General features: G+C 36.0%; 1 protein-coding gene across 5 annotated transcripts in view; it reads right to left on the bottom strand.

Moving 5' to 3' along the window:
• USP9X (ubiquitin specific peptidase 9 X-linked) overlaps nucleotides 1-12904 on the bottom strand; it is a 115159-nt gene that overhangs the window by 23932 nt on the left and 78323 nt on the right. For all 5 annotated transcript variants that reach the window (XM_043897836.1, XM_043897837.1, XM_043897838.1 and 2 more), the window contains exons 22-30: nucleotides 12398-12528; nucleotides 11927-12205; nucleotides 8593-8718; nucleotides 7284-7409; nucleotides 5942-6108; nucleotides 3265-3373; nucleotides 2887-3033; nucleotides 2179-2325; nucleotides 1054-1276 (exon numbers count right to left, since the gene is read on the bottom strand). In XM_043897836.1, coding sequence (XP_043753771.1) covers nucleotides 1054-1276; nucleotides 2179-2325; nucleotides 2887-3033; nucleotides 3265-3373; nucleotides 5942-6108; nucleotides 7284-7409; nucleotides 8593-8718; nucleotides 11927-12205; nucleotides 12398-12528 — 1455 coding nt within the window. The remainder of the gene's footprint in view (nucleotides 1-1053; nucleotides 1277-2178; nucleotides 2326-2886; nucleotides 3034-3264; nucleotides 3374-5941; nucleotides 6109-7283; nucleotides 7410-8592; nucleotides 8719-11926; nucleotides 12206-12397; nucleotides 12529-12904) is intronic.

The raw sequence follows: 12904 nt of genomic DNA on the forward strand, positions 1-12904 counted from the left end.
ACTGAACAAAACTGTAAGAATCTGGGAAAAAGATAACTTGTGTCCATGGAAACAGTGGCCTGGTTCTTGTGGAACTCCGCTATATCTCTTGAGGGCTTAAACTTATTGAAAACTAAAGTGTGGAATTGTTTAAAAAAATGAAAACAAAAAATCCCGATCCTACTGTATATAGATTTTGATTGGATAACTATATAATCTTTTAAGCAGTTTAATCAGAACCTCCTAAAATATTATTAATTAAACATCCTGATATTCTAAAATATAACAAATCACAAAAAAATTTGACATGTTCTCGAAGACTGCCTATTATCAATTATATTCTTAAGCTTGGTTTTCTTCTAAAACAGAACAGCCTCCATTGTGGTTTGCTTTCTTATGTCTGTTGTATCAGTCATTTTCATATCACCCTCATCCCCTCTGAGCTTCAGTTCTGTATCAGCGAGATCTGGAGTCTACAGTCAGTTCCATGGGCTTCATGTGAGCATTAACTGAGGATCAAGGGCACTAGAATGTTACCTTCTCACATCCTAGTCTTTAAAACCAGATTTTCTCAGAATTCATTTGAAAATAACATAAAGAGCTTCTAAGTGAGGGCCTAAAAGGTTTTTCAATGCATGTAATTTGAATTTTTACATTGTTGAACTCTGAAATCTATTGACTATTTATTCCCTCCTGGAAAAGGAAATGGCAACCCACTTCAGTATTCTTGCCTGAAAAATCCCATGGATACAGGAGCCTGGCAGGCTACAGTCCATGGGGTTGCAAAAGTCAGACATAACTTAGCGACTAAACCACCATTTATTACTCTGGAGTTTGGATTTTAGTCCGTATTTGACTGAAGTCAAATTTTGTGGCTAAATGCTTGTACCACTCACAGGAAGACATTTTACAAACATCTGAAAACTTTTCTACATTAAGACTCGCTTGTAATGGTGTTAAACTAGTTGTGAAAGAAAGGAAAATATTGAGTTGAAGATATTTACTAAAAGGAAAAGAATTTGAACAGATTAGAGAATTATCTGTCATCAGAACTTTGTATTTTAAAATACTTACTAGTTATTGCTGTGCCAATGTAATACATTTCAGTCAAAGAATCTACTATCTGTTTGAGGTTCCTCACACAGCCAACAGCTAATGCTACAAGTAACTCAAAGCCCGCATTAATGGTAGCTGGTGAACCACAGACTGGAATAGCCTGTTCGGCTGGCAGTTCTCCATTTCTCATATACTGCAGGTAAACATTGGACGCAGGGAAGATGAAATCATCAATTAATTCCTGCAAAGTTGAAAAAGGATTATGTATTAGCAATGGTATGTATTTATATAAAACAAATATAGTTATTTATGTGTGCATGTGTTTCTTAAGAAAGAAATGTCTCTTGGCAGGAAATATTGTTAAATTACTTGTCAGAACACAAGATCTCATTACATTTCCGCTAACTTACTTGTATTTTCTAATAAAAAGATCCCTACTTCAAAACACTTTCCTACAATTAACAAATCTAATTTGTCAGGTTAAAAACTATGTTAAGTATCAAGAACAAGCTGACTGTAGCACTTACAATTCACATTAAGTAAATTTACTCTTAATTACATGTATACCAAAACTCACTTTGAATTAGAAGAAAATGTCCTAAAGTGGTACTTTTTGTTTCCCTGTGTTACCACGTACGTGAAAAAACTCATTATAGAAATATGCACAGTCTTGGGACTTTCCTGGTGGTCCAGTGGCTAAGACTCCACACTCCAAATGCTGGGGGCCAGGTTTTGATCCCTGGTCAGGGAACTAGACCCCACACACTGCCACTAAATACCTTGCATGCCACAGCTAAGACCCAGTGCAGCCAAATAAATATTAAAAAAAGAAAGAAATATGCACAGTCTTACATAATAGAGGTCTGTCTCATTTTACATAGTCTGATGAAGTGAAAAGTTCAGGTTTTCTAAATAGAAAAATTAAATAGTGCTTATTTACATAGTACTGAAATTTTATTTATGTATAAAATTTAGGAACGATATTTAAAACATTACTGTAGCCTCTATATTCTTTAAAAGTAGAAAAGAGAAAAGGACAAGATAATACACCAAAGACTAATGATACCATAAATTAACCAGATTTGCTAACAAACATTCAGAAGGTTATGATATCTAGCTTAGGACCAGGATGACATAACTTACCTTAATGAGATTAGCACCTCCTTTTTCACAACCAATATGATACTTTTTCTCAGGGGTTTGAAAAGCCAGTAATTCTTTTGTTACCCCAAGATGACCTTCCAAGATCGTCTCTTCAATACCCGTTTCACCTGTTCTCTTAACATCATCCTGCCAAAGAAAAACATCAAATGCCTAACTTATGAAAAGGTGGTAAAGAGGGAAGGAGAAGTCAGGACAAAAGAGCTGGACAGACAATTCCCTCAAACCTTTCTATTCTAAACAATTTTTTTCTCTCCAGAACTTTCAGAAGTAGGCTTCCCAAACTAGGAAGAAATGTTAATCCGAAGGCTACTAGCTATCAATCTTTTTAGAAATAAATTCTTCTACAACTAAGTATCAGATGTTAATAAAGTTAAATTAAGTGCTGGCCTATCACTGATTTTTTGATGAGAACAATTCAAAAATACTTTACAAAAGATGAAAATTTGCAAATGGGCCTAAGATTCTAAAATGGAAGAAGCTGAATATCAGTGTTTTGAGTCTCATGTAAAACAAAGCATTTCACAAAACTAGTTATGCATTCATTCAGTGAATCACGAGTTAGTAATATTCAACACCACAGAGTATATTCTTTGGTTCTTTAACCAAATTGCTCAAAGACTATCAACTATTTATTAATAAAACATTCTATTTATTGATACGATAAACACAGTATTAAATGCAACTTACCCTGATTCTCTTAAGCCAATCAATTTCGTTATTAAGAAGAACTTCAGCATTGGGTATGTTAATATTACTATTGTAGGCATAATTAAGAAGATGCCTTAAAAGAGTAAAGTAGTCGCCTGAATGTTTAGCTCTCTCTCTGGCTGTGCTCTGAAACAATAAAGTTGAATAATATTAATTTACAAGTCCATCCTTGGAATCCACTTTTTAAAAACCCAGAGTTAACTAGAGTAGATGACTAAGATAGTATGGGCAATTACTAATATTTATTAAATAAATACAGACTGCTCTGACTTTAATATAAGCTAGAACCATCAATTCTTGACTATTCCTGGTGTAAGAATGAATCACAATGATAAGCATATTTTTAAAATGTCTCACCCCCAAAACGGTGAAGAGCAGAGTAATGAAGAAAAGTAGAGGCCTGTGTCCCATGCAACATCTGGTGCACATTAAAAAGAACTGCTCCTGTGCCACCTGGCGAACAGTTCTGAAATAAAAATTTTTCACATTCAATATATTATCTTCATGAAAAAAAGGAAAAAAAAAAAAAAAACTTCCAACACGGTCTCTTGGGACGGGGGACGGTATTAAGGGGTTGGTAAACTCAAAGTAAAAATACAAGAATATGTAACACCCCTTTAAGCAGCAACATTTCATAGATGAACTTAGGCTCTGTGTCAAGAACTAAAATGTCAAAATGTCACTGACAGAATTTGAGGGATACCCTCTCACACCCTCTCTTCGAACAGGCTGGAAATGTTCCTCTAGATACAAGAATTCTATGGTAAATCTTATGCATCTTCTGGGCATTCCACAGAATTTTTATCTCAAAGCATATTACCCAGATCAGCAGCATCTGAGAACTTGCTATGTGGTTTCTCAGGTCCCAGCAATCCGTGTTTTAATAAACCCTTCAGGTGATTCTAACATGTGCTAAAGACTGAGGACAACTGTATTACACAACATTCTATGGATTACTCATGGGAAAAACTTCTCTGGTCCCAGTACCGGGAATTTTACCTAAGCATCATGAATCTCTTAAAAAATATGTATCCTATACAGCTATCACTAGAATAAATGCTTCAAGAGGGCAAAGACATCATCCATTTAGTTTACTTCTGTGCTCCTAGTCTGTACTTCCAGACTCTCTCATCTTTTATTTGGACTAATGAAGTAGTCCAAGTGCGTTTCCTGCCACTCTGTAACTTATTCTCAACAAAGCAACCAGAATAAACGTAAATGTTAACCCAGGGCCAATAGGGGCCTTCCCTCACAGTCCAGGGGTTAAGACTCTGTGCTCCCAGTGCAGGGGGCACAGGTTTTAATCTCTAGTCAGGGAACCAAGATCCCACATGCCCAGCAGAGTGGCCAAAAAACAAAACAAAACAAAACAAACCCCCCCCCCCCCCCAAACCACCCAACCCAAATGGAAAACAAACCCTCCAAAGGATACCCATTTCACTTAGGGTAAAAGTTAATGTCTTTACAGTGATCTATAAAAATCCTCACAAGCTGCTTGTTGCCTCTCTGGCCTCACCTCCTATGACTTCCCTGCCTCTGCTGTTCCAATAATCCTCATCTCCTCCATACTGTTCCTGCCTTGGGATATTTGCATCTGTTGTTTCTTTCTGCTTAAAGCACACTTTCCCCAAGGCGGTAGGGGGAGGGATAAACATGGAATTTGGGATTAACAGACTACTACATACATATATATAAAGGACCTACTATATAGTACAGGAAATTATATTCAGTATCTTGTAATAACCTATGATGGAAAAGAATCTGAAAATATATATATCTAACTCAATCACTTTGCTATACACCTGAAAAAGCTGTAAAGCAGCTATACCTTAATTAAAAAGCAAACATTAAAAAAATATTTATTTGGTCACATAACCAAATATATATTTTTCACATAAAACATAAAATTTTAAAAAAGATATGATGGCGGTGTTAGCTAACCTAAGGCTATGGTGGTAACCATATTGCAAGATATGAGTGTATCAAACCAACACTTTGTACACCTTAAACTTACACAGTTATGTTGACTACATCTCAATAAAGCTGAACAAAATAAAAAAATACAATTCAAAATGAAAAACAAAAATCCCACCCAAAAATCCAACACACTTCCTCCAAAGATCTCTATGTCACTCTTTTCAGAGCTTTGTTTAAAAGGTCTCCTTCTCAGGGAAGCCTTCTCTGACTATCCCATATAAAACTGAACTCCACTGACCGCCCCCTCCCCATTCCTAATTCCTGCTTTCTCTCAATAGCATTTATTATAACATACCATATATTTCCCCATGTCTTCCCTCCCCACTCCTCACCTCCCTTTTAGTACAGACTCCCAAGAAGGTTGACGTTTTGCCTGTTTTATTTACGGCTATATCCCCAGTAGCTAAGTTACATATGACAGTAATAATGATTAGAGCTCAAGTTTAAAAAGTTACCTTATGAAGGTCAAGATTAGATTGACATAAGAGGATGGAAAACCAACATTTTCTACAAATTTGATTGACTTGCACAAAAAGAAGCCCAAAGAACAATCAATGTCATTGATTAAATGCTCTTTTTTTTTATTAAATGCTCTTAAAATGAAAAGCTAGGACTTTATAATTGGCCTTTATTCTTGGTGTATAATGTAAAAGTTATTACCATAACCACACCTTGTGAATTTCATACTGACTTAAAAACGTCACTAAAAAAACACTTGCCTTCTAGGTATGCAGAAAGGAAGCCAATGTCCTATTTATTTAAATCCTGTAAACCACATTTTTAAAATGGACTAAAATACATACCTCTTAGGTGAAACTAAATTCTGGAATTATAGAAAAAGTAATTTTACTTTTGAGAATAATGTTGGCATTGTGTGGACAAAACCAAACAAATTCAGGTCTAGGCAAAAACACAGTTTAATAAAAATTTCCTCAATATTAATGTTCTATAGAGACAATAAACATTTGATTTCCGGGACAAATTTTGCCAACATAAATTAATTCATTTCTGCTTCAAAAATTAAGATCAAATCTCTTACAATTAAAAAGATACTTACTTGCTGTGACAGTGCAATAGTAAATCAATAATGAATGTCTGCCAAGCCTTTTCTTTACTAAGAGTATCTAAGGCTGTTGGAATCAAGGCAAAACATAATGTCATCACTTCCATTGCTTCACAGCAAACCTGTTCATCCTCCAAATCTGGCTCATTGCCTGCATTGGTCTGTAAAATTATAGTCAGGGACAAATTACCTAGAGATGCATTTAAGAAAAATCTCATACAACTTCAAGTTAGTGCTTAATACATACCTACTCACTTAAACCACTTGGCATGAGCCTCTTTCCCTACAACTCCTAAGGCCCCTTTGGAATAGTCCAGAGATGACTCCAGAGGATGAAGTCTAATGCCATTCTTCCGCTACATCCCAAGGAGGGCTGCGGAAGCACACCGAGCATACTGCCTGCTTCTCTGCCCTTCTGGCTCCCAGAGACCTTCTGAGTTGTGTACTTCTGCACCAACAACTGTTCCTTCCTCAAGAATCATTCTGGCACTGCAGACAGACTACTCAACTGACTAGTTCCATCATGTAGCTTGCCTACAGCACTATTTTATTCAAACACAATGGTCTTAAGACCACTGTTCAGGAAGGATTTGAAGGTTTTATAAACTAAAATATGCTTCAGTAGGTAGCTAATAAATTCTAACCTGAATTTATCAATAAGCAGCGTTTCTAGTACATGCTGGCAAAAGAACAGGCATTCAAATATTAGCTAAATGAATAAACACCACCACACCAGACATACTATAGGACATAGACATATCCCAGGCAAATCAGGGTTATGTTGGCCATAAAAGGGAAGCTCTGACAATTTAATTTCCCCTTCTATAAAAGCAGCAGTGGTTATCAAGGGCAGGTATATATAACAGAAAGTCAAGAGTCAGTCTCTCTTCTTTAAATGACTTGATTAATCTAATGGGAGATCAAGGATGATACCTAACTGGTTGATATTCTTGACTGCTTTAAAAGAATCAAAAATACTTAAATGCCATGGTATCCCAACAGACAGTCACCCAAACTAAAATTTACACAAGACAAAAAGATAATGAAAGAAGAATAAAGAGAATAGGAGAAAGCAAATTCAGTATGAAACAATTATATCTGATCATAGTGAGAAGTAAGATAGTTTAAGAAAAAGCCTTGTGGCACAAATCCGAAGTAGTTTATTTTCAAAGTAAAATTTTACTATATCCTCACCTTAACTATAGCTACCAGTTTACTTTCAACCATTAAAATGCAACTGGTTTTACTTTTAAAGATGGCAGATATAATAATTCAGCCTCATGCACAATTAAACAGCATTTACTTTAAAGTATTATATTTCTGTGGTAATTCTTACCTTCTCATAAATTTTAGTGATTTCTTCATTTGGGCTAAATACTAGCTGTAATGCCCCACATCCTGATGCCCAGATGATTTTTTGGATAGCTCTAATTACACAAATATCAGGCATGTATCTTGAAGCCTGCAAGACAATGAGTAATTAGAACAGTGGATAAAGCATTGGAATGAAAAAAATCCCTAGAAAAGCAAAAATGCTTCTCTGTAAAGGAAACAGAAATGGCTATGAAGCAGTACCACTGACTTTAGGTTCCCACATTGCCTTTGTTCCATTATTTCGTTTAACAGCAATACCATGAAGTCTGCTCTCCAAGTTATTATCCGGCTCTACACTACTTTCAGAAGAATCTGAAAAACACTACAGACGTGACCTAACCATTCCACTCCTAGTTTTTTTACCCAGGAGAAATAAAAACTTACATCCACACAATCACTTGTACAGAATGTTCACAGGAGCTTCATTCAGAGCTAAGAAAGAGAAACAATCCAAATGTCTTTCGCCAAGTATGTAGATAAACACAAGGTGGAATATTCTTAATGGGATATAATACTCAGCAATAAAAAGGAATGGACTAAAGGTCCACACCACACAGATAATGCTCAAAGCCATTATTCTGCGTGAAAGAAGCTAGACATAAAAGAACACAAACTGTAAGATTCCACTTGTGTAAAATTCTAGAAAGTGAAAACTACTATACAGTAAGAAAAGATCAGTGGTTATCTGAGGCCAGAGGAAGAAGTGACTGCAAAGGGGCATACAGAAAGAGGGACAGAGATGTTCTGTGTCTTGACTACAGTGGAGGTGTGACATAAACATGTATTTGTTAGATTTTACTGAAGTATATACTTTAAAAGGATGCTATTCATTGTACATCATGTATTATGTGTTCAGCTGCTCAGTTGTGGCCAACTCTTTGCGACCCCATGACTGTAGCCAACCAGGCTCCTCTATCCCTGGGATTTCCCAGACAAGAACACTGGAGTGGGTTGCCGTTTCCTGCTCCAGGGGATCTTCCCAGCCTCGGGATCGAATCCATATCTCTTACATCTCCTGCATTTACAGGTGGATTTTTTTTAACCACTGAGCCACCTGGTAAGGTGATTAAAACCAAAAAGTACTAATATTAACATTAGATACAATTCATGTTAAGGGGACTTTATCTGGACTGACTTGGTGATTAGAGTGAGTGGGTCTAGGAAAAGGAAGCCCCCAAATGTGATAAGGGTTATTTCTACATTAACAGAGGGTCAAAAATGAAAGAAATGAACCTTCTGGAATTTGAGAGCCTTACAAGTTTAATACTAACCTCATCAGATATTTGCTGAGCAAGACGAATTGACACATTTCTAAGCATGCATTCAGATGATGGATTGGGAATGCTCTGAAGGGCACTTTGTAGCACCACTGCTTGATCATGAGTCACTTGGTTGACCTGAAAAAAGTCAAACATTTTAATACTATGTACATAGCCAGAGCCAATCATTTGCCCCTCATTCATCCCCCCCGCCCCCGATGACGTGCCTTCTGTAAATATACTGTAGAACCTGTGTGGCTTACACAAAAAGTTCTTTGCATTACCAACAATGTGGGCTTTCTCTTTACCTTGTGCAGTGGAGGGCCACATATCCCTCTGCAAATCCCTTTTAGATCAATCTGACTTGTGTCTCTACAGCTGCATTCAGCATAACTTGTAGAGGTGAGTGAATGATAAACCAAACTGACTCATTCCAATTCTATCTAGAAACTCAGTAAAGTACTCCACATGCATGCTCCTGGGCAGAGTCTGCTCCCCATTCACCTGGTCATCAAATTCTTCTTAGAAAAGGAGAAAAACTAAGGAATATCAGTAACAGAATAGAAGCATTAATGTATAAAAGGCACTAGAGCATCACACTTAAGTTCATAAAGAAAAAATGTTACTTTAAAGTCATCAGCCAGGCAATTCTGTTTTACAAGTTCTACCTCCTCTTTATGCTCCAAGTATTTCTACAACAGTATTTAAGACAACTCTGTGTTACTAATTTTGCCTTTAGTGTCCTGCTGACTGTGAGCTCCTTGAGATTAGAGGCTATTATGTACCTTCATATCCACAGTAGCACATTTTCTGAATAAAAGAGAAAAGTGAAAGAGGGAAGCATTTATATTTTCTGTTTACCTCATTAACAAGCTCCTGTGTCAGGGATTACAATAAAAATTTGTTTTTATCTTAAGAAGAATACCACTGTTTAAAAATCCTAGTAAATATACTACTTTTAATACAGAACAATTTAAGACTTAGGCCACTTTTTTTTCATTATCCTTTTTAATGAAAATTTCTAATATATATGACAATGGAGAGAACAGTATTACCCACTGTGCTGCTTTAACAATTATGAACAAAAGGACCAAAATTATCTTGGCTAACCACTCCTGCTCACTTTCCATCCTCTCCCTACCCCAGGATTATTTTGAAGCAAATCCTAAATACTATAATTTTATTTGTAAATGACAATTATTTTTGAGAGGGTTCTTTCTTTTAAACATAATCATAAGTATCTTCATCACACCTAAAATAATTATGTTATTACCTCAATTACATGTGATTATTATAACATCACATATATAATCAATATTCTAATCTCCCTAAGACCTAAGCCATTCCTAAAACAGAAAATTTGTATTCCTGAACCTTGTATCTTCTATTGCTAACTTAGAAAACTATCACTTATGAGGCATGTAAAAGAACTCAAATGCATAGTTTTGACTTCTCGTGACAGACACTGAATTCTGGCATGTCTTGAGAACCTTTGCTAAAATGGATCAAGGATGCCATCAAGACGACAACAGTCAAAATGAGATCAGAATTGGAGGTTAAGCCTGTTAAGGTGGGAAGAGAGGCTGGCAAAAGGGTAAATCAGTTACAGGTGACGCCTGAACAGCATGTGTGTTAAGACAGACATTCCATGCAGTCGAAAATCTGCACATAGCTTTACAGTTGGCCCTGGGTATCTGTGGTTCCAATCAAATTAGGATGGTGTAGTACTGCAGTGCTTATTGAAAAATCCATGTATAAGTAGACTCGAGCAGTTCAAACCTGTGTTGTACATGGGTCAACTGTACATCTTTTTTATTACCACCTGTGTCTATATGAGGTAGTAAAAGATTCATATGGAGTTTTTAATAGGTTTAAAATAATTGAAAGAGTGACTTCCCTGGTGGTCCAGTGGTCAGGACTCTGCGTTTTCACTGTTGAGAGTCCGGGTTCATTCTCTGGTTGGGAAACTAAAATCCCACAAGCTGCTCAGCAAGGCCAAAATAAATAAAGTAATTGAAGACTATCTGGGGTTTCTAGTGGTTCCATACCAACTTTAGGATTATTTGTTCTAGTTCTGTGAAGAATGTCACAAGTATTTTGATAGTAATTGCATTAAATCTGTAGATTGCTTTGGGTATGAACATTTTAACAATATTAATTCTTCCACTCCATGAACACAGCAAAACTTTCCATTTCTTCATATTGTATTACAACTTCCTTTTATCAATGTCTTATAATCTTCAGACTATAGGTCTTTGATTTCCTCGGTTAAATTTATTGCTACATATTTTTTTTCATGTGACTCCTTTTTTTGATTTCTCTGATAGTTTATTATTAGCATATAGAAACGCAACAGATTTCTGTATATCAATCTTGATTCTTACAACTTTACTGAATTCACTTTTTCTACTATTTTTTTTGGTGGAGCCTTTAGGGTTTTCTAAAAATCGTTATCATGTCATCTGCAAACAGGGATCGGGATCCAACAATTCCAGTCCTGGGTATATACTTGAAGAAAATGAAAACCCTAATTTGGACAGACACATGCACCTCAACGTTCATTAACAGCGTTATTCACAATTACCAAGATATGAAAGGAAGCAACCTAAGTGTCCATCAACAGATGAATGGATAAAGAAGACGTGGTCTGTGGGTAGTGTATGGAATATATTACTCAGCCACAAAAAGAATGGAAAGGTTTGCCATTTGTGACTACATGGACAATCATGAGGGTATTATGCTAATAGAATAAGTTAGAGAAAGACAAATATCATATATTTTTATGTATATGTGGAATCTGAAAGATAAAACAAACAAGTATAGCTAAACAGAAATAGAACCACAGATACAGAAAACAAACTAGTGGTAACCAGAGTGGAAAGGGGTAGGTTGGAGAAGGGCAAAAAAGGTGAAGAGGATAAGAGGTACAAACTACTATGTATAAAGTAAGTGAGTTATAAGGATGGAAGGTAGAGCACAGGGAATATAGCCAATATTTTATAACTACATGAAGTATGATCTATAAAAACATCAAATCACTATGCTGCACACCTGAAACTAACATAACATTGTAGTCAACTACGTGTCAATAAACATTAATTGAAAGTCAACAGGACTTAAGGGGGCCAGGAAGAACTCTCTGCTAAGAGTACAGTCAGTGAAAAGCATTTTTAATTTTAATACAAATATAATTTAATAGAAGGAAACCAATAAAATGAGGTACTACTGGAAAGGAACTGAAAGCATTTTGAATCAACTCTGAACTCTATACTTAAGAGTTACTAAGTTTAACTTTAAAAACTGCCATCTGTTATTATAAAAAGATTTTTTAAAAAGTCTGTATTACCGATGCCATGGGATTCACGCCTTCCACACCTGGCTGACAAGCTTCTGCCACGGCTCGAACGTGACCATAGCCAATGGCAGTTAGCAACAGCTTGGCTATTTTAAGAGCATTGAGGTAGGCACCCCTTCGAGTTTCCATATCTGCATTTGGTAAGAAGTTATTTCTGGTTAGCATGCTCAAGACAAGGGGGAGGCCACCACTTTTCAAGAAATGAAACTGAAAATCAGAGGAATCATCAGCCAGAGGTGCACCAGCAGGCATTAACAAGGCATAGACTACCTGGAAAAAAGAAAAACTGTATTAAAAGATTTTAAAAAGACAACTTATTTGCCTCATCATCATTAGTTTAAAATTTTCCTGTATTTTTAAATTCTTTCAAAAATACTTCACAAGTATTCCATGTTCTTCACACTATCATATAAGAGATCAAATTTAAAGAACATGGGGTAAATTCAAAAAGTAAAAACAAACCTCTGTTAGGTATAGTACTTGTGAGGCTGAAGGACCAAAGAAAAGTGAGTCAAGAGATGGACTAAGGCTGCTGTCTCCAAGTTTGGCATGGTCTAAACAAATAGCTCTTAATTTTTCTATTGTTGTGCTGTCTGTAAGAAAAAAAAAAAAGACATAGTCTAAAATAAAACAATAATTCATGCATTCATATTTCATTTTGGACATTCTGAAGACTACTTTAGTATGAAATAGAAATCAGTTGAGTTATAGACTCAAACTTCACAAGATATAACCAGATCTGCATTGATTTAAAACAAAGAAAAAGTCACAATCAATCAGGGCTCTTTTATCATTCAACACAGATATGAAGGAAGCAGTCTCTTCCTACTCAGAGATCTGAAATCAACATGTCTTCCTCAGACACTAGAGGCTGAAAATGGAGAAGGAAATGGCAACCCTCGCCAATATTTTTGCCTAGGAAATCCTATGGACGGAGGAGCCTGGCAGGCTACAATCCATGGAGTCACA

The sequence above is a fragment of the Cervus elaphus genome, chromosome X, assembly GCF_910594005.1.
Source record: "Cervus elaphus chromosome X, mCerEla1.1, whole genome shotgun sequence".
Classification (NCBI taxonomy): domain Eukaryota; kingdom Metazoa; phylum Chordata; class Mammalia; order Artiodactyla; family Cervidae; genus Cervus; species Cervus elaphus.